We start from the raw sequence: 22,843 nt of genomic DNA, 5'->3' as shown, positions 1-22,843 counted from the left end.
TCATATGAATGTTATTCAAAAAAGGTTTAAATGGGGAGACTCACAGTGCCTGTGGTGCCAAGAGACATGTGATTCATCTGCTGGGCGAGAGGAGCCATTATACTGGAGGGCTGGAGAGACAGACTGGGCTCCATGGCTGCTGTCACAGCACCCTGTGAATGGAAGGAAGTCACAAACTAAACTGAAATTAAACATCAAAACATAGGAAAGGAATGAAAATAATAAAAAAAATAAAAATAAAATAAGAGTTGCATAGAGAGTCTGAGATGAGGAGACAGAGATGGAGGGATGGATGAACTGGCAGACTATGTCAGTGGGGTTGATTACAGCAGCCCTCTGCTGAACAAGATGGAACAGGCTATTAGTTAAATGAAGGTACAAGCAAAATGCACAGAAAACTACTGGGTATCGTAGGTGTGGCAGGAGTGACTCTGCAGTAGCAGCAGAACGAACTGCAGTGAAAGTTTCTTTGCATTTTGGTGTTGACTTCCAAACTTTGTATTGAGCCAAAGTCCTTGTCAAAGTCCTACACTCTTCTTTTAACTAGGACAGCAAAACTGCTTGTGGGAACGGTGTTAATATGCAAATGCCCCATGTGCCCTGCAGTTATGTGTATCATTCTCAGCCTAAAACCTTGGCAAACCTTTTCCATATTCACAAGGGGGCCATTTTGCGCTTATACGTCACTTCCCCTCCGAGTTTCTTATACTGTATCTGTTTAGCTTACACATGCGTGCCTCAGCAATGCCTCCACTGCCTCCACCGCATGAAGACAGTCAGTGTGAGCCCCCACATCCTCAGGCTATTGTACAATAGCACCATTGAGTATAGCAGCGCCTTCAAACGGAAAGCATTAAAGAGGCTGGTACAGATGGCCCAGCACATCATCCGCCTTCAAACGGAAAGCATTAAAGATGGCCCAGCACATCATCAGACATGAGCGTCCGTCGCTCCAGGGAATATCCAAGAAGCGGTATGTAGCCATAGCTGAGCGGATCACGAAGGACACTTATGACTCCAAACACAATCTGTTCACACCAGTGTTGCGGCCACGGCCAGGCAAACGATACCACCAGACTTCTGAACAGTTTCCACATGACAACCATCAGGTTGTTCAACAAGTGCTGAGCCCCAGCCAGTGCTAGGCTGTCTTGATGACACAGGCCACCCCACCGTGTTATTTCTTTGAGTATATAAGATACAGTTACAATGTCATAATGTTTGATATCTGCTGCTAAACGACGTATATGCACAAGAGACTATTATGGACAAAAGTCCTTTTGAGGGCCTCCTATATACAGCTGAACTCTTGTCACATTTGCCATTGACAATGAAAGGAGAATTAACGTCATATGAGTCTGAACAAATCGTCTTTTTGTGGAAACACAAACATTAAATGCCATTGAAAATGAAAGGAAAATTTACGTCAAATGTAGATTTGAGAATTAGATTAGAATTCAGCTCATATATATATATATATATATGAGCTGTATTAACGTGATCGCGATCCGATTCCGATCATTTGATTTTGAGACATGCTGATACCGATTTTTCCAGATCCGATCTTTATATTTTATAAAACACTTACAGTATGTAGTGGCAACTGTGGCATAGTGAGGGTTGCATGCCTTTGTTTTCATCATGGGTCTATTTCACGCCTCTGTCATGTTTATGCTTGATGTTTGTCCTGATGGGGCACTAGTTCCAGCAGTGGCAAACACTTGGTCTACAAGATCATGCTGTTGCAGACAGATTTGGGAGACCAGTAGCTTTGTTGTTGCAAGGAAAGCGGTAAAATTAGACTTTCATGGTTGTTTTAGTCTCAGATTTAGTCCGACGGAGGGACACAGTATGTAAAATCTAGTGTAAAATCTGCCACAGATTCGAGTGCAGGTTTCGTAGTACACCCACGTCGCCACAGCATTTATAAAGTGATCGCTAACAGCTGATCCTTCCTTAATTTCGTTCTGACGTTAATAAATGTGACGGCTGAAATCTATCTGGCACGCCCTATGAAATCAAGCCTCGCCCTCGTTTTTGCGACATGAACACATGCAATACGACCTGTGGAAACCATGGTTACAGGGAAAAAGGTTTCTCCCGTGCCTTGCTGCCCGCCTCACCCCCCTCTCTCATACACACACACACACACACACACACACACACACACACACACACACACACACACACACACACAGACGCAACTTGCAAGCCCAACTAACTGGTGTCTTGTTAAATAAATAAAGAACGAACACCTGCATGAATTAAATAAAGTTGTAGGCCTACCCTGTCTGTTTCCCTCTCACCTCGCTTGCCTTGCTGCCATGTCCACGTACGCACGCACCTACATGACACATCGACATCGCATCGCCATGAATGAAATTAGTTTGTAGGCTGGCCTATATTAATTTTACCCATTCGTGCGCAGTGCACGGCGAAGACGTGAGACTGCTTGTTACCAGACTGCGCACTGCTGTGATATTAAAGTCCTGTGGGTCACTCAGTGATGCCTGCATGAGAGATAGGCTATCATGTCGACTCATCAAGGCAGTCATAATCAATGTAGTGATTTGATCATTGATGAACGAATCATAAACATATGGATGAAGGCTTGCCGCTTGCATGTGTGCTGGTATGTGTTGGCGACGCATGCCACGGTCCCGTCCTCCCGACCCCCGAAAATGATCTCCCTTTTATCTGAACTGTCAAAGCACTTATTTAAATGGTGAATGATTAAGCCCCCTTACACATATAGCCTGCTACTTGCAAATAGGCAAGCTGTATGCTTGTCATTGTCACTTGGAAATAAAGGCGTGCAGTCCATTTATGCCTTTTTTTATGATATCATAATCACATATGCCGCATCACCGCATGCGCTCCAAAATCATCTCACAAGTGCGCTCGCATAACAAGGCCAGTAAAGCACTGTTTGATTAAGCACAAACTAATACATTGTAAACATGTTATATTGTTTTTAATTGTGCGATTTTAATTACTTGTAAAGTTTTTTACATACACATACAGTTTTATATTAACATTTTAGGAGTGAAAACATATGTTTAGATGCCTGTGACAGCGTGTCAGCAGTTCAGACAATGCTGCTCCGCATGTGTACGACAGAAAAACAGCCAAGGACAAAGCGTAGGCTACGACAGCTCCCGACCAGACGTGACTTTTTGTCCTACTCAAGTTAAATTTCAAGCTTTGGCGGAAATGGTAAATGTCGAAAATGTCGGCGTGCACCCATATTTTGGCGTACGCACGGTTGATAAATGAGGGCCTATAACTCTATGGGAACACAAAAGCTACACAAAAGTAGGACCCAGAAGTATCTCTGGAGGGGGTGCTTATGTCACACTAAAATACTGAATAGACTCCAATGCATTCCGTCAACTTCCGGTTCAGGCCTTTGTCACTATTCGCCAATAGAAGTCTATGCATGTAGAAGAGCCGCCATTGGACTGGCCCTATGAAGTGAATGGAGTTGTCGTAACTCTGTCTTACTATATGGCTCTGCAGAGACATGGTGCATTGGACAATGCATTTCTGCCTTTTGTATAGCTATGATATTTATCATGGCTATCTTTTAACTATGTATATTGGACATTGAATATTTGAGTTTAACTTCTTTAGTTGTTGTTTTCCGCTCTATTATTTTCTTTCTTTCTAACTCTTCATTGCCATCAGCATGTATTCCAATCTGTTCTTGTTCACGGACGACTCGGCACTCTTGGTCTCGGGCAAGGATAAATTGCAGGTTGAGGCTCTGAACTCTGTAGAATATGCACCTGGCTCACTGATAACAAATCAGTACTACACCTATAGGCAAAACGGAATACATTATTTTTGTGTCCAGAATAAACCTCTGCAAGGCCAAAGACTTCATGGTCAAAGTGGGTCAATGTCATCACAATGAAGGATGAAATTACCTGGGTTGTATCCTAGAAGGCATTGTCTCAGAAAAGTCAACCAAAGAACAAGTTTTCTATTCTGGATCTCCTCATGGTCAGTAGGAACACTAGCAGGAGCTCATCCAAGTACATTAGCACCTCAAAGGCATTAAAAACTAAACTGCAGACCTTTTAAAACAAAATAAAACAAACAAACTCACCTAAACCCTGCTCATTCATTATGCTATAGTATAGGGTGGGATGGCTCAAGGCAGATGACAACTGGCAACAACTGGCAATGGGCCTGGTCTTACATACTGTACTGTATGTGAGAAAACAGAGATACCCTGTCAGACTACTTCAATAGCGCAAAAGACACACAGGCACACCATGTCACAACCTGACTGATCTCACTGAACCTAGTTTTGGCACAAACATGGAGTCAAATTCGTTACGGGTGACTACTATGCCACCAGAATGTGCCCTGAGGGCTTATTTTGGTTATCCTTTTAGCATTCTTTTTAATAAATCGGTGCCACCATGCCTTTTTTGTATTATACGCACGCACGCACACGCACACACGCACGCACGCACACACTCTCTCTCTCTCTCTCTCTCTCATACGAATTCACAAAACTGAATAAGACACAAACTGAATAGTATATAGACATGCATGTTCGGCACATGCTGCTGCTTACGGTCAAACCAAATGGCACTGGTCTTTGAGTTGGAGCTGCTACAGTACCTGGCTGTCCAATGTTCCTACTGGCCAACTGCTTTTCTCCTTCCCTCCCTCTGCCACACATGTTGAAGAAAGCATCGCTGCATGCCTGCCTGACATCGAACAGTGTTTGTCTTCCCACAACCTCAATTTTTTTCCTCTAAAAGTTTTATCTAGCTAACCCCCTGGAATCTCTCATTCCTTCTATCACTTCTGTCACAGTGTCTATGATGTTTATCTGATATCCTTTGCATTGACTTTACATGACCCTGTCATGCCACTTAGCTTGCAAGCTTGCACTTTGTAAGCCTGGTTAAGAACATCTGCGAAATGCCTGAATATATAAATGGCAGATGCTGTGTCCATGGTTGGATAACTAGGGTCAATGAGAAAGACCCAGGTAATATACAGTATATGGATGGCTTTATGCACACGAAATACATTGATGCAAAAATAAGGCAACACACATGCACAGACACATCACTGTTAGGCAGAAACTTTACTATGCCAAAACTGTTACTATTCAGGAAATGGAAAAACAAATGCCAATGTAGTTATTATTTAGTCACAAACTAGCTACAACAGTAGATTTTTGCTACTTTTGCATGACACTGTGGTACGAAAAAGTAGGCCTACAATAGGGCATTAATTTACCATAAAAAAAAGTTAGACCCAGTCTACACACAAGATAGACCCAGTCTACACACAAGCTATAGACCCAGTCTATACACAAGATAGACCCAGTCTACACACAAGATAAGATAGACCCAGTCTACACACAAGATAAGATAGACCCAGTCTAAACACAAGATAGACCCAGTCTACACACAAGATAGACCCAGTCTACACACAAGATAGACCCAGTCTACACAAGATAGACCCAGTCTACACACAAGATAGACCCAGTCTATTTATGCATGTCCTCTCATCGTTCTCATGCTTCCCCCTCCCTCAACTCCCCTCATGTAATTTTCCATCAAGCTTTCATGCTGGGATAAGTCCAATAAAGGAACAGATAAACCCACAATCCACATTGACTAATTATCTGCTCTAATTTCTGACTGTATCAAAGAGTTGTGTGTGTCTGTGTGCGTGCGTGCACGCGTGTGTGTGTGTGTGCAGTCTGCAAGGGTGTGCGATGCCATGCACACGGACGTGTGTGTGTGTGTGTGTGTGTGTGTGTGTGTGTGTGTGTGTTAATGTTGAACCTCCCTCTCCCTCCCTTTCAATAGACTTCAACTGGAGCTAATAAAATAATGGAACATGACGGCAGGCCATACCGACTGATACCCATGTATCAGGTAGCTGCTTACTACACTATTAGAGAAAGAAAAACCCATCGGACAGACAAAACGCATTCTGGGAGCCAGACCACCTCTCCAAATCAGGCATAATTCTAACCCCAGGCTCCATTTTTTCCTAATTGTTTAAGCCTTGAGGATTTCCCCACATTCTACTTCTATTTATTTTTCATTATTTTTTAACCTTTATTTAACCAGTAAAAACCACATTGAGACTGAAGTCTCTTTTACAAGTGTGAACTGGCCACGAGAAGAGGCAAATAAGTAACACAGCTCGGCCAGTAACAATAAATACAAGACAATAACAGGCCAAACATGCAACGCTCATACAGTAAACACAGTACCCACTAACCACCGAAGAAGCTCAAAGGGAGAACAGGAGAGGGAGAGAGAGAGAGAGAGAGAGAGAGAGGGGGAGACAGAGAGAGGGAGAGAGGGGAGGCACACACAGAAACATGCTGTTTCTGTGTTATTACAAATTACATTCAGAAGGATTTTCACATATTCTGGTCAGATTAAATCAGCAGTGCATCTGGGTGGCACAGGGGTAAAGTTCCTGCCCATCAGCCATGGATGGACTGAAGGGAAGTGGTGCCTTATTTGGCTTGGCCCGGGCATTCCAACCAAAACAATTGGTCGTGTTTATGGGTGGGAATCGTGGGATGGTGTTTTTTTCCCCATTCCTCTGCACATTACGCCATCCCGTTAAAAAGTCCTCACTGTCAGGTGAGAAGAGTGGCAGGTGGCTGGCAACATCATTTGATTGGGAGGAGACAGCATGTGCATGGACAAAACAGTGACTAACTATACACATGGGGATATTCACATGAATATAGGCACTGGAGAGTTAAAAAAAACAAAAGAAAAAAATATTTTATGAAAAAAAAAAAAAAAAAATCCCACTCTTCCATATATCCTACACATTTCCCTGTGCATTTTTTACCTGTTCTATTACTTTCTTCTTTTTTTTCTAGCTGTTTTTATTTCAATATTTTTATTACATCCAGTATTTCATTATAATAATTCTATAATAGTAATACAAAGTATTTGTATTATTACTTGCGCAAGCAGTAATAATAAAAGCAAGTACACCATCAACAGCCAGTAAGGGACCACCATTCTTGGTGACGTAACTAAGGTACTGTACGTTTCAAGGTTGGTATAAGGTCAATAACAGGCCTAAAGGATTTAGAACAGCAGCTGTATGAGACATTAGTTAGTATAGCTGTAGGACTCTAGGAGTTGTGAGAGCACCTCATGGCGTGCTCTGCTTGCGCACAAGTAGGTCATACATGGCCTACTTGTGTGCAAGGCGCTAGCCTGGGCACCATTCCATTTCGGGTTCATGAACCGGTCGGGAGCGGTTGATATCGCTACGTATGTTGTAGTATTGTTTTGTAGTCAGAAATCTTCCGGAACTTCCTTTTCCTTCAAACCGATTCATGGTCATGCATCGTGACATCATGTGGCATCACGTGACATCACCAGGGATCTCCATATATGGGCATATATGTAGTCGCGACGTAGACGACATCGCCAGGGGCCCTTCCCCATATATGGGAATGCCAATATATGGCCATATAATTTTCTGTTGGTTCGATCATCACCTAGATCTGCATATATGGAGCCGGCCAGCAACTCTACATCTGACCTCAAACCTCAAACCAGCTGACCTGTTCTGACATTCCATATGTTGATCCTCCCCACCCGTCCTTCCTGTTCTGATATTCCATATGTTGATCTGACCTCATCAAACCTCATCAAACCCTTACGTATTTTAATCATCTCAAAAAATGTGTCTGGGTAGCTCAGTCGGTAGAGCCTTTGGACCACAAGTTCATGGGTTCGATCCTGGGTACCACCAACTCAACGTATGAGTAGCATGGCTTGCGTGCGGCAATTTGTGCACTGGGAGCTGATGGTACTCTAGGTGTGGCGCTCCACCTCAGCAATCCATCTCCCAGGGGTCTAGCGCATTGTAACGGGGACAGACTTACTGGCCGATACCGACCTACTTCTACAAAGGTTTCTGCTTGAAGTCCACAATACGGTTTCACCTACATGTATGCAAATTGGTACACACTTGTATCATGTCACGACTTACAAAAAGTATCTTGGCGCCATGACCTAAACCTAACAGGAAATCAGTTTATGCCATTTCCACGGGTCGCACTTTAATGAACTCCTCCTAGCATGATGGTCCATTCCAAATAAAACTTGCTTAGCGTACACAAAAGATGACGAATAATGACGAAAGGTTATCAAAATCATGAGTTTTCGTACGGCGTGACCATGGTGAAGCGTCAAACTTCAAAGCCAAACAGGAAGTGAAAATAGCAGATCAAAAAAATTTTTTTATTTGAATTGAATTTGAATTATTGAACTGATTGACGTACACTCGTACAGACTTGGCAGTCTGCCCCCTCTTCTGATTGGTTGATATTTGATAGTTCTTATTTTTGCTATAACTTTTCAACGGTTTGTCATACAGACTCGTGGGTGGTGTCCTTGTCTTTCATTGGTGAAACTTAGCCCCTCCCACTCTTCTGATTGGTCAATATGTTATAGTTTCTATCATTTGCCATAAACTTAGTCATGAGTCACCTTACTGGACTCAGTTGAAAATCCTTCAGTAGAGTGAATGCATGCTCCCTGTTCTGATTGGTCAATATTTGCCCGTAACATGCACATACGTGCAAGGGCCGGTCATCGCTGCTTGCAGCTTTGATTATTATTATTATTATCATCCTGTTATATTGTTTATGTATAGTGTTTAGCACTGTTTTTGCTGCTTGCAACTATATGAGTATGAGACAATGAATTGGTTGCTACCACAGGAATAGACTAAGGAAAAATCACACTTAAATAGCTTTCAACCATATCAACAAAATAACAGAGATCTATTATTTTCAGTGAGCGATACCGCTATGTGACACAATCTACATTTGTCTAAGCACCTCTCTGTCTCTGTCTCTCTCTTTTGCCCAAATCCATTTTAATTGCCCAACTTTTCAGTATCCAAGAAATACAATGACTATACCTCTGCCTTTGTTACCACACTGGCATTTTGACTAAGCGAAGATGAGGATGGGGAAATGGCATGCACAGTCCAGCTATTCTTTTATACTTGTTTTCTGTTCTTAGTTCTATCACAAGATATTTTTTTTTTTTTTTTTTTTTTTTTTTTTTTTTTTTTTTTTTTTGCGGCTTACGCCTTTATTGATTTTTTTAAGGGATAGAAAGTAGGCTGACAGGAAACGGGAGAGAGATGGGGGGATGACATGCGGTAAAGGCCGTGTCGGGTCCGGGAGTCGAACCCGCGCACACCGCGACTGGATCACCAGTCCGGTGCCCAGACCGTTACGCTACGGCCTGGGCCAAGATATTCTTTTTAAGTCCCTTTCTCTGTCTACCTACTTCTCTCTCCATCTCCATCTCTTGCCGCACTTCTTTCTCTCTTTCCTCTTGTAATCTCTGAATGTTGTTTTTATCACTCTCTCTCTCGCGCTCTCCAGTCTCCCAAGACGCAGGAACCCATATCAAGCGGCGTGCCAGATAATTAGACAGCAGATTTGTTTGAAAACACATTTACAGAACACATCCGCTGTCACAGACAAGGTTTTAATCAGACATGACTGCAAAATAGCATCAGGAGTTGGCAGGCAGAGACAGAGAGAGAGCAAGAGTGTGGGAAACGGAGAAGACAAATAAGAAAAGGGAAGATAAAGGGGAGGATAAGGAGAGGAAAGAAAAGGAACAGAAGAGAGAGAGAGTGTGTGTGTGTGTGTGAGAGAGAGAGAGAGAGAGAGAGAGAGAGAGAGAGAGAGAGAGAGAGAGAGTCTGGACAAGTTAAACTATTGTGCAAGCCAGTTTTTGTTGGAAAGCCTCAGTGCTTGGCTGATATGTCATAACAATGCTGTCTCTATCTTCTGTCCCTCTAGAGATGACAATTTCAGCAAACAGAGCATAACTGAATTTTGCAGGTAGCCTATGAAATAGTTTGGAGCTGTTGGCAGGAAATCAGCCCACTCAGTTTGCTGAAAATCACTGCCATAAAATCTCTCTACTTTCAAACCAGTCACAGAAAAGCAAAATCCCTTTAAAGTGCAGGAAACTATAGCGATAATAGTAACTATATATAGTGATAATGCCAGCCGATGGTCGGAGGCTCCAAGGAGTAGACAGGTCCACAAAAACGTTTCAGGCATTTTATTGACCTCCAAAAGTGTCTTTAGACAGTGCAAATACAAAAATAAATAATAACTACTGGCCAAAATAACATTACACAAACAGGAAACAACAAACAGTAACTGTTACAGGCTTAAATGCCTCCTGCGATGAGGCCCTGGCTCACAGTTCTAACCTGTTGCTCTTTCATGACTAGCCTCAAGTGAGACTGAACTGCCTCCACCTGCAGCAATCCTGCTCTTAAACAGGTGGGGAAAACCATCCTCGAATCAGTAAGTGATAATTAACTCACCACACGGCTAACTAAAGCCTACTAGTAATCTTTCACAGTACTATCTTTTAGAGGAATATACAATCAACTACATTTCACACATTTCCTTTACTAAGACAACATAATACAATGTAAAAGGAACAAACACCCCTCTTCCTCCACCCCTGTCCTACATCCTTCCACCATAGGCCAATTAAAGAAAGGAATCTGCAACAGCCTGCCTGAGGTGATGTTTCATTTCAAGTTCTAACGGACACGACAGGTAGAATGGCAGCCGTGCCTATGAATTGGGCTGGGAGGTCCGTTGGAAGAGTGGGCAACTAACTGGTCCTGTACGGTAGCTGTGTAAAATTCATGGGTGTCACAGCATATTGTTGGGATTGTTTGTTTTATTCCTTCAGGTGTACATTATGAGCGAGATAGACAGACAGACAGACAGATACACAGACAGAGAGTTATTATCCAATGTCGTTGTGGGTTTGGACGTACATACTACAACTCTGGTGCGTATGTGCGTGCGACCCATGCGTGTGTGCGTGCGTGCGTCTGTGTCTATGTCTATGGTGGGGCGGTAGCCTGGTTAATAAACCAGACCGAATCAGCCGTTGGCAAAAAATAATTGCCTGCCGGCGGATTATGATGTTGTGCGATATTAGTCTGGTTTATTAACCAGGCTAGATGGGGCGGTGGGAGAGCAGAGTTCAGGAAGTGTAAGTCGGTCTAAATCCACATCTATTGTTCAAATGATCATTGGCTTCCAGCCTACACTACCAGTTTGAGTGAGTTTATTCAGACATGATCATGATCATGAGTGTGTGTGTGTGTGTGTGTGTGTGTGTGTGTGTGTGTGTGTGTGTGTGTGTGTGTGTGTGTGTGTGTGTGTGTGTGTGTGCGTGTGTGCGTGCTTGCGTGCGTGCGTGCGTGCATGCATGCGTGGGGGTGTGTGTATGCGTGTGCACATGTGTTCATGCGTGCAACTCAGTGCCCAGTACAGCACTACAGGGGGAGAAGAAAAAAACCATTTCCTGTGCTTTCTTCAAAAGGAATGGAAAGTCACTCTTTATTAAATAAGCATAGCTTCAGGGTGGGGAGAACTGCTACTATGGCCACTTCGGCATTCACTGTTCCCTGCCTGGACAAAACTAGAGTTATACAGTAGTTGCTATTTGCACCAGCAGAGGGCGGGCTTCCATAACTGATGTCAGACTCCAGTAAGATGGACTCAACATCCACAGCCTCCATCCATCCACAGACAGATAAGCCTAGCATCCAGCTGCCGTTTTGCATTTTGCTGGCTGGGACGTGGCTTTGTCTCCCATGTTTCAACATTACCAAATACCCTGAGACACGTCTGGAAACAATGAGCATGAAGCAGTTCTTTAGGCAACTTGCAATTATGGTGATTTGAGGTCCCTTTTTGTTTGTATTGAATTACCGTGGATAACAATGTAAGCCAATGTACGTGTGTTCCAGTCCACCCACAGTTGTTGTAAGCCAATACAATGTATCATTGGCAATCAGGTAGTCGCTAAGCTGTGAGTTAATTTAGCCATTTGTAACTGTAAAATGTGTTAAAGGGGGTGAGATTGTTATTTGTTTGTTAAAATACGTTTTAAATTGCTACTGGGACACAAGCTGATAAATTATCATTGCGGGTTTCTTAACCTTTAAGATTTTAAGAATAGACTTTTTGTTTTAACCAAGAATGATCTCTTACTTTATTTTTTATTTCTTTGTTGTTTTGTTGTTGTTGTTGTTGTCTTGTTTTGTGATGGAACCGGGGAGGGTGGGGTATATGTGGGGTTGTTTGTCTACAAAAAATTGAAAATCTTATAAATAAAGTTATAAAAAAAAAAAAAAAAGAATGATCTCTTACATTACCTTTAAATGAACTGGGCAAATGTACCACATACGTCAATAAAATGCTTCTTGTTCATATTTTTCAACAACTAATAGAAATGCAGCAATGAATGTAAATGTAAAGATATTGAACAGTGGTCATTATAGTTGTCAATCAAATGCTAGCAATGACTATAATTTTCTCTCTGGTGGATAGTTTTGAACCCACAAGCCCTGTGAGTAATAAACTTACATTTTATGTGTTAGTAATAAACATACATGTTATATTGTGTTATATTTTAAACAAAAGTCGATAACACTATACTTAAAGGGTGATGTCAGCTAATTTGGGCCGCTTTTCGGTAATTAGCCTGGGAAACTAAGAAAAAGCAATGCATGACACACAATTGGGTTTATAATGCATATATAACCTCATTTATAATGCACGTTTAAGGCATTGTAAGACTTGTTATACATGTTTATAATTATGCATAACAATTTATAACAAGGTTTATGAGTATTATAACTTTAATACTGCAGCATAATAATAATGCATCATGACCATGACCATCATAATACGCTATACCGTACGTTGTTCTGCATAATTTTAAGCATTTATAATGTGCATTATAATGCATTATAAATCAGGGCTGGCCTGGCCATAGGACTGGCCTGGCCATAGGACGTACCAGGCATATTCCCAGTAGACCGTAGACCGTAGGGGGCCGCCATGATACAAAAAATAAATAAAAATCTATTTTTTTGACAGGCAGGCAGGCCAATAGGCGGCAGGCCACCAGGAAAGATCCGGGCGTGCTGCCATTCTGCCAGTGCCATCATGATAATTTCACTGTACCTGTATCAGTGAGTAATAAACCCTCTTTTATCTTGAATCCTTTTGTCAGCATCATTCTTGTGAGAGCAACAAAGGGTTGTGTAGTTGTCTGTTGGTTTGTATCATTTATGTTGTTCTGTAAAAGTGGTGGTATTAGCACTTGTTTGTGTGTGCCTCAAAGGAGCGGGCGGTATAGTTTCTGCTATCTGCGCGCTGGTTGTGGTGGGCTGGTCTGGGCCAAATTTGCGCGAAAATGACCGGGCCAAATTTTTGTCCCAGTCCAGCCCTGTGTCCCTTCAGGCCAGGGGCATACTTCCCCCTTAATTGTTAATTGCATTACCACAAAAACTGCCTGACAATAGTGTTGGAAGGGAGGGAAGGTAAGGAAATGGGGGGAGAGTATTGAGTTAACACACAACACAACAAAGTGTATAGTAAAGCTGTTTTTTAACTTACTGTAGGTTGCATAACATACTGTTGATGGTGAGGCATCCAAGATGTACTCTGGACCTGTGGATGGTGAGACACAGTAGCATGAGCAGAATAAATGAAAAGGAGGAAGGAAGGAAGGAAGGAAGGAAGGAAGGAAGGAAGGAAGGAAGGAAGGAAGGAAGGAAGGAAGGAAGGAAGGAACGAACAAACGAACAAACGAACAAAGGAAGAAAGTAGGCAAGCAAGAATGGAAAGAGTGGAAGGGAGGAAAGGAGAATGTAAGGAAGGCCATTGGCACGGTAGAATTGGAAGGAAGGAAGAAAGTGTAGAGGACATGAAACAAATCATTAGCACGACTATTCACAAGCGCATTTGAAGCTCCCTGTGGTGGAACATCTAACATAATATTACACCAGACACTGAGAGCGTCCAGTGTATGTTATGTTGTAATTACAGGAGGGTATGAAGAGTGCAGACAGCAATACAGTCTAATAATTACAGCTTCACAGCTGAGATTTCATCATCAAAGCCTGTCTTTACCACAAATCAGCACTTTTATCACCTACTCACACCCCTAACATGAGAGCAAAGATCCTTTTGTCACATGTATTATATATGTAACTCTGTGTATGTGTGCATGCGCATGAGTGTGTGCATGCGCATGTGCATGAGTGTGTGTGTGTGTGTCACCTGTATGCCTCTCATACAGAGAAAGAAGAGAATACTGTATGTCACAAACAAAGAGCCTGGAGGGGAGTGGTTGCCAAACCTCTAAATACTATAGAAACATGTTGGAATTGTTTTTAATTGATGAAAGGTTGTGATTTATTTAGTTTAAACTTTTGAAATAATACATTTTTAAATGTAGGAAATGAAAAAAGGGGATATTTACTCGTGACCAATGATTTTAAGTACTGCCTGTGCTGGCCCAGTAGAAGACAGCAATGACAACATGAAAGAAAGCTCTGCACACTGAAGCTCCCTTAAGTGCATGACTTGAGGGAGCTACGCTGTGGCTGTGCGGACCTTCTTTCATGCTGTCGTCACAGCAATAAGAAGATGTTTTGAATGAAAAGAGACAAGAGAGTTATTGAACCATGACCACATAACTCAAGATCGCAGACCTCTTGACCGATACGCCCACCATGTCTCTGCGCTTAATAAGGTCAAGACAACAACGATGAAACAAGTTTCTCGCACAGCGAAGAGGAGCTTCATCGACTGTTCTGGGAGCAGTGCCGGAGGGAGAGGAGGGGAGAACTTGCATATCTGGGGGCGATTCAGTTACAGTTTCACCCAGCTGATGTCTGCTCAGATGGTCCTGATGAGCTGTTAGGGGCTTGCTCAGGGACACTTCCACACGTAGACATGGGCAGGGTGTGACGCACACTGGTCAACTACTGATTACCAGTTAGCCTCTCTACACACACAGCATGGATGGTCATGACGTAATACTGTCATTGGTTGAATCTTTTTTAACCAACACACGTAAAGGGTGTTCAATAGCATTGATTTATATAATAAATAAATAAAAATGGAGTTAGGTGGTTTTTGCAGAGCCAACCAATAAGCACAGAAGATATTTTTGGCACACAATGTATTATCGTCAAAACAATAGGATAAGTCACCACATCCCCCCCCCCCCACACACACACACACACAGGATCAGAGAGGCTCTACCCACCTGATACGTGGAGACAGGGGAGGCAGCAATGAAGGGCGTGATGGACGTCTGTGCAATCATCCGATTGGTGATGTTATATGGTGACGAGTAGAACCTATAGGGTTACACAATTAAAAAAAAAATCTTTACTTAAATAAACAGTACCATGGTGAAACTGCATGATTGATCTCCTTTATTCTCCATACTGTATTATGTATATATTGTGTTTTTCATGTTCTTTATGTGCATTTCACACAGCTCGTATTGATAAGTACAGTAACTGTTTATTTCTTTCTCTATAATAGTTCCACCCTTCTTGAAACTGCAGTGACGGAGCTTGTGTACGACAAAGAATTTCAACCACTTCATTGCACCTGTATAAACCTGCGATGTGACAATAAAGCCGAGTTGAGTTGGAGTTAACGCAACTGGACGAAAACCTGTGTCATCATCATCAAGGTTGCAGAAGTGCGTCACACCCTCAACAATGTTACACTCCAAAGTACGCTATATGGACCGCACACTGTTGATGGAGTAACTTCAATTAACTCTGAGAGTATACAAATGGAACTGAATTAGAATTACAGTGCTCACTGACGATTTGACTGTGTGGTCGCTGTTGAATGGAACCCCTTTAAAAAGAATTAAGACATAATAATGATGACATCACCTTAATGGTGTACTGTATGTGTGTGGGTGGTCTTGTATGCCCATTGCATTCCCATCTACACTCATCATCATCTTACACTCCTTCCAACTGCGTAGGAGTTCTGTACAAACCATATCTGGCTCCGGATGTCACTTTACTTTGGCGTATGTACCGCATAACCCCTGACCTTTCTCTAGTACCCCCCCCCCCCCCCTCTCTCTCTCTATTTATCTTTATTTATTCATCTAGCCCTCTCATCCCCGCGGCAGCGGAGCGCTGCAGCTCGCAGCGTTTTATTTATCATTGTGTATCCAGAGAGGACATGTTTCATCCGCCAGGCCGCAAGCCTGATCGATCCCAAAGTGTCTGCTGACTGAATAATGGAGAAAGAGAGAGAGAGAGAGAGAGAGAGAGAGAGAGGGAGAGAGGCCCTCCCTGCTAGAAGGCTCATATTACTTCTAACAGCAAAGGCAAATTCCTGTGAAACAACACTGAGCACCAGAGCAGCAAATGTAGACTATTGAATCACAATGTCCTAAACCAGGGTTAGCCCCAAATGGTGCATACAGTACATGCAAATCTCACTTTCTATAGTATTTTCCCACGCAAGACAGACAGACAGACAGACAGACAGACAGACAGACAGACAGACAGACAGACAGACAGACAGACAGACAGACAGACAGACAGACAGACAGATGTTTATTGATCCTGTGGGGGAAATTAAACGTTTTGATGCAGACAATAATTTGTCCCTCAAACAAATATCATAGGCACAAGCTTTGCATTTAATAATGTACAACTAGCGCTGTGTTGTCTTATTAAAACAAATTCCCTGCAGTGTTTGCTACAGCACTAATGCAGGACAGATGAGGATGGGTGACTCTTTCAATGTCTTCCCCTATATACGTGTGTGTGTGTGTGTGTGTGTGTGTGTGTGTGTGTGTGTGTGTGTGTGTGTGTGTGTGTGTGTGTGTCTGTGTGTGTGTGTGTGTGCGTGCGTGCGTGCGTGCGTGCGTGCGTGCGTGATAGAGAGTCGATTATGTCCATCCATGTCTCTTTCTCTGTCTTTCTCATCTCATAGTCATGGGGTAAGCAGCTGACAGTCACTGAGACCAGACTGAGTCTCAGTAGCCAGCAGAGAACAAAATGGATGAATATATAATTAACCTAATTAATAATGCTAATAAGAAAGGACTGTATATTTTACTTCGATAGATGTAGAAATACTTCTGAAAATAATCAGATTGCAATTGGTGCTCAATCATAAAACCCAGGCAAGGAGCATCTAACATGTAATTTACCTACATTACTGATAGGTATTTTTCTTTTGTAGATCTGTTATTTTGGTGGATGACGGTTTTCATGTGATCTATGACTCAGTGTCCCCTATGGTCTTGCAGAATCATGGATTATGAATTGCCCTGTGACTGACATTTGATGTCAGGCTGTCCCACTGACTTTAAAATAGTATGGTTCTGAGTTTAGATAGTAAAACTTCTCCCCTAGCCAGCGTTGTTAGATAAGAATTGTTTTGTTTCCGTTGGCCATAACACTCAGCCTCTGTGTTTTTGTCCTTGAAGTTAGGATTCGCTCTAACAGTCTGGTAAACTGCACTCAATGACGTTATGCCCTGTCACCCGGTTACACTAACTGATATTCATATCAGGACTATCTCTGCCCCGTGAGATATTTTCTGTATGCAATATTCAGTGACGTCTTGCATTATCTGTCCATTTTTTGACCTTGTTGTTCGACACATTTTCCGGTGTATTGATTACGGTATGCTATATCAACCATGTTCAATTGAACATGGTGAGAGATCGTTGTGAAACGCTGTCCGGATGGCATGTCTTCTTCTTTCCCGAAACAATGGTGAATATATCTGATTGAACCTCCCTCTAAGTTCTGCTTGTCTGAGTTCTCTTCTTGTGTCCGTCAATTCATTCTAAGGTATTTTGGTTAACTCTGTTATACTCTGACTTTTACTCATTATAGCCTAAAAGGTTTTTACATCCATTTCTGTAAAGTTACAAGCCCTCTGCTTCTATTCTGGTAAAGAGTATTTATGGTACTTAGATTACTTTCTAAAGTATTTATTCAGTTCCGGTGTTCCGGAGCTCTCTCTAGCTCTAGCTCTCAAGCTATCGATCCTATTATATAGTTATTAATTTATACAGTCCTTAGTCTTATCCAGTAGCCTATATGGTGGAAAAATACCCATCAACTAGAAAAAGTGCCCTTCTGGGCACAGGTCTCCACCAGGAGGATAGGAGAGTGTGTGATGTTTGGCAAAATATTTAGGAGTAATTTAAACATGTTTGTTTGGGTGTGTGTGTGTGTGACGTTTACATTGCCACAGCAAAAGTGGAACAAAACAATGAAAATTTGAGGCAAAAACACTTTTCGGCCAGTTATAGCGCCACCTTGAGGCTGAGTTGAAATTGTTCATGTGGCATTTCTTCCTCGGCCTAGTGGGAATGTGCGTGCACAATTTCACGGAAATCACGCGATGTGTTCATGATTTGCAGCATTTTGTTTGAAACTGAGCACTCCGGAGATTAGCTGCTCACAGACACACACACACACACACACACGGACGGACGGACGGACGGACGGACGGAGTGCAAAACATACTCTCCCCCCATGCCTTCGGCCTGGTGGAGACAATTACTTTAATGGTATAATGTTAATCTTATAGAAGAATGTAATACTATATTAATAAGCCTTTTTAAGGATAAATACTTTAGAGGAAAACTACAATACTAAAAATGAGATAATAGGGAGAGTAAAAGTATTTCAGAGTATACCAGAGTACCTGAGAAGTATTGACACAAGACACAAAGAAGAAGTCGACGAGCCCAAAGCTTATGGTTTTTCAGATGATATATTCCAATTATATGGGGAGAGAAATCATGGTACATCCATCACAGCGTTCAAAGATCTCCCACGGAAAAATGTCCGTGAACATAATATATATATATATACTGTATGTAATCCAACAACCTTTGACACATGGGACGTATTACATTTGAGTTCAGAGGTTAACAAAAAGTGAATAATGGCGAACCCTAACGCTGGGAGGTTTACTATGGGAGACGTGGCATATTACTCTTCCGGTAATATCCAGGAAGTCTGAATGATGGGAAATGCAGTCTTTTAAGCCAATGTAGTTCACAACTCAAGTCAGTGAGAAAGAGACAGAATGTCTGGTGCGTAAATGGGCAAAAGGTCAAATAACAGTTCTCACAAAAGGGGCAGATAAACGGGCGCCACTGAATGTAGCTAAATAAAAATACGGGAGATATGAAAGTCAGTGGGATCAATGTGACATGAAAAGTAAGTCAAAGGGCGCACGGGAACGACATGCGCAAACAACAAAGTCTTAATAATTAAAAATTATCCATCAGTCTGTGTTCTACAACTCCAGTGGGACATAGTAGACATACCCACGCACAACTCAGTGTTAACAGATTGATAAAGGATTTTACTGTGTACACACACTACAGATGACTCTTTTTATACCTTGCTTTGGTTTACTCATTGATTGTACAAACAAACAGCATGGGACCATGGCGAACACATCTGCAGATACTTAAGCGCTGCTGCGGTCTGATTCTGAGGAAACCGCTTTCAAACGGTCTCACTTGAACCTTGTATTATGATTAAATGGTAAATGGTGCATTTATATAGCGCCTTTATCCAAGGCGCTTTACATAGATTGTGCATTACATTCACCCATTAACACACACTCATACACCGATGACAGTGGAAACAATGCAAGGCACCAACCTGCACATCAGGAGCAATTAGGGGTTCAGTGTACACTAACTCTGGGGAAGCCCGGGTTTGAACTGGCAACCTTGCGGTTCCCATCCGGCCGCTCTATTGTGCATGATGCTTCACACTGGCAACAGGGACCGCACGGTGTTGAATGCCTATATGCTCCGCTTGACATGATAAGACTTAATTATGCAAAAAAAAAAACATGGTCCAGTGGTTGCACCCGACAACACTTCCGAAAAACACAAAGACTTCTCTGAGAAAGTTAATGAATTATTACCACTTTTTATTCAGTCTTCCTTAGGTTCACTTTAACTGTGTCAACTCTGGCTGAACTAGCTTCTCCTCAAATTGCCCCATATTAACTTTGTACTTTGTTCTGAACTATCTTCCCCTGATGTTTCTCTTTGTATCTTTTATCTGTCTTAATTTATGCTTTAATGGCTATTTAGAAGATCCAGAGACACAGAACTTCATGCATGCATTTTCTTTTTCTTCTTTTCTTGTGTGTCTAGATTGAGGAATATATTTGAATATATTTCTTTCACACGGCAGCAGTATCTTTTTTTATATACAGTAAGTGACGGATGTGAGAAACACAACATTATTTAAACATTAGCATGCACAAAAAAATATATCTAAAATGAGCCAAAGCACTTCAACACTCTGGCATTGTTTGAAACTTTCCAATACGACCAGTCATTATTACAAAGCCTCCTTAACCAATGCTGGAATGCCTTGCTGCATCCATCCTTTTCACAAACGCACAATGAACGTATGACTTGTACTAGATAAACTGTATTACTGTCACTGACTAATAATAATTAATGCAGCGTGGTTATTCAATGCAGCTCTCTGATTGTGTTTATTGTATTTTTCATTAGAGTGATGTGTATTGAGAGAGAGAGAGTGGATAGAGGACAGATACAAGGTTATTGATGGAGGCTATTAGCCCAGAGCAGTGCTGCTGTCAATAAGGACTGTAGCACAGCCATTTAAACGATACACTAAACATGAAATTGGAACCAGAATATTACAAGGGGATTGAATTAAAACACTTGCCCGAAGACCTCCGGTGTGACCTACCTGTGCTGTCAAAAAGAGTTCACCCTAGAAAATTAGACCATGATTTATTGCTGACCTCAGTGACTTTTAAGTGGTGTGTGTGTGTGGGCGAAAGAGAGACTGAGAGAGAAGAGAGGAAAAAGAGAGAAATATGACCGCGTTGCTCGCTCCTAAATAACCAATTTTCTGCTGAAAATCATGACGCATCATGTATGATTTTCAACAGAATTAAATCTTCAGTGGAAAATTGGTTATTTTGAACGAGTGATGCAGTGACACAACAAAGTATAAATCAGCCAATAGATGCAGTGTGACAGATAAGAACAGAGACAGAGAAATATACAGACACAGAGGAACAAGGAGAAGAGAACAAGAAAGAGAGCGAGAGAAAGAGACAGAGAGAGAGAGACAGAGACAGAGAGAGAGAGAGAGAGAGAGAGAGCCCTGTCACCCTGATGAATGAGAGGACAGGCCATGAGCCAGAGTGGTCTGGCGAGTAGGGACACATGTTTCTAATAACATCAGTTCCGCATCAGACCCTAAAAACCAGCCTTCCATGAGCTCAGAACAAACAGCAAAACTGCAATCGATGGCAACCTTTCCCCTGTATTTCACTATACTTTATATTCTTCCTCTTGCCCTGCTCTTCACCTCACCCCGCCCTCCCCTCCACTCTCAACGGCCTCTGCTCTCCTATTTTCTGTTCCCTAATTAGCCACATTACCATTTTATGGTCATTTAATGCCTTGCTGGAAGGAGAGTCCATGACCTCTGAGACAGAGGACTGAGGGGGGCCGTGGGCACACGCACATGCACACACGCATGCACGCACGCACGCATGCACTAAAACATCCAATATGGAAATATGTAAAGCAGACAGCATTAATATGGAGATAGGGATTTAGTGAAGAGATAGGGAAAGAGAGAGAGAGAGAGAGAGAGAGAGAGAGAGAGAGAGAGAGAGAGAGAGAGAGAGAATCAGAAAGACGATGAAGAGATGGCGGAGTGGAGGATTGCGGTGGAAAAGAGGAGGGGGTGAGGGTGGGGACAGAAAAGAGGGTCCACATTGGTGAAGAACCGGATCAGGTATAAAGAGGGTGTGGGTGGGTATAGGAGGAGCAGACATATCAGGAATGGGGGAATTAGGAGCGCATAGCGCAAGATAAGGAGGAGGAGCTACAAGGAGGAACACAGGAGGGACTGAGATATCAGTCAACGAGAGGGAGGGAGGGACGACGCACAGCCCCCCTGGGAGTCCATCAAGCGGCCGTGTTCCTGGCAGACAGGGCCGAGCGAGGCGTCAGGGATAACAGCTCCAATTTCCCCCTGAACCGCACCGACACTCAGCGGCACTCTGCATCGGGCTACAGGGAACAGATCGCCTCGGCTGACGAAAGTCTTACAGCACCGCTGCAACACCAGCCTGCTGCTCGGTGTGAAATCACAACCTAACGTCCCTGACAGCACTGCCTGCGAAGGTGAATAAATAAATGCAGCTGCAGCACTGTCATATGTGAGAGACAGAGAGAGGGAGAGAGAGACAGAGAGAGAGAGAGAGAGAGAGAGAGAGTGTACACTGTACAGTACAGTCTATGAAGTTTTGAAAAGACGTGTGTCAGTAAGTACTGGGATTCTTCCCTGGGACGATGTCATGCCATCGCGTGCTCATGTTTACCTTTTGTGTGTCTATACTATGCACTAGTGTGTGTGGGTGCATATTATGTGTGCGAGTTAAAAAACCAAAAGACAACACAAATAAATAAACTCAGACCTGATCTGGATTTAATGAGGTGTGCTGAACACCAGCAAGAAATAAAGTTATACAATAAAGTTAGAGACAAGTTGAGATAAACAAGAGCTAAGAGAAGAAGGTAGAAATTTTCCCTTACCCGTTCTGCATCGCAGTGGGATCGTACGTCAATGCCATACCACTCTGCAGATAGACAGATAGATGGATAGAGGGGAGAGAGAGAGAGAGAGAGAGAGAGAGAGAGAGAGAGGATGGATTGAGAAAAAGGGAAATCCATTAGGCTTAGGTCAAATAAAAATGTCACTGAAGTGTATAGCAGTCATTTCAAGGACAAATTTGACGTGCATTAGGCCACAGACCAGACCCCCATTTCATGAGAATTTCTGTGTCTCTGTGACTTTTCTTTTTTCTTGTTTTGGTCCGATGTGGTCGTCATTTGGTGCAGAATTATTTTGT

General features: G+C 42.5%; 1 protein-coding gene across 1 annotated transcript in view; it reads right to left on the bottom strand.

Moving 5' to 3' along the window:
- The window catches only part of rbms3 (RNA binding motif, single stranded interacting protein), a 152,268-nt gene that overhangs the window by 4,958 nt on the left and 124,467 nt on the right, over positions 1–22,843 (bottom strand). Inside the window, exons 8-11 of the mRNA XM_083761134.1 lie at positions 22,527–22,570; positions 15,162–15,255; positions 13,502–13,555; positions 45–152 (exon numbers count right to left, since the gene is read on the bottom strand). Of these exons, the coding sequence (XP_083617260.1) occupies positions 45–152; positions 13,502–13,555; positions 15,162–15,255; positions 22,527–22,570 (300 nt within the window). The remainder of the gene's footprint in view (positions 1–44; positions 153–13,501; positions 13,556–15,161; positions 15,256–22,526; positions 22,571–22,843) is intronic.

The sequence above is a fragment of the Protomyctophum parallelum genome (genome assembly GCF_964188405.1).
Source record: "Protomyctophum parallelum genome assembly, chromosome: 3".
Classification (NCBI taxonomy): Eukaryota; Metazoa; Chordata; class Actinopteri; order Myctophiformes; family Myctophidae; genus Protomyctophum; species Protomyctophum parallelum.
This window is presented reverse-complemented; position numbering and strand designations above follow the sequence as displayed.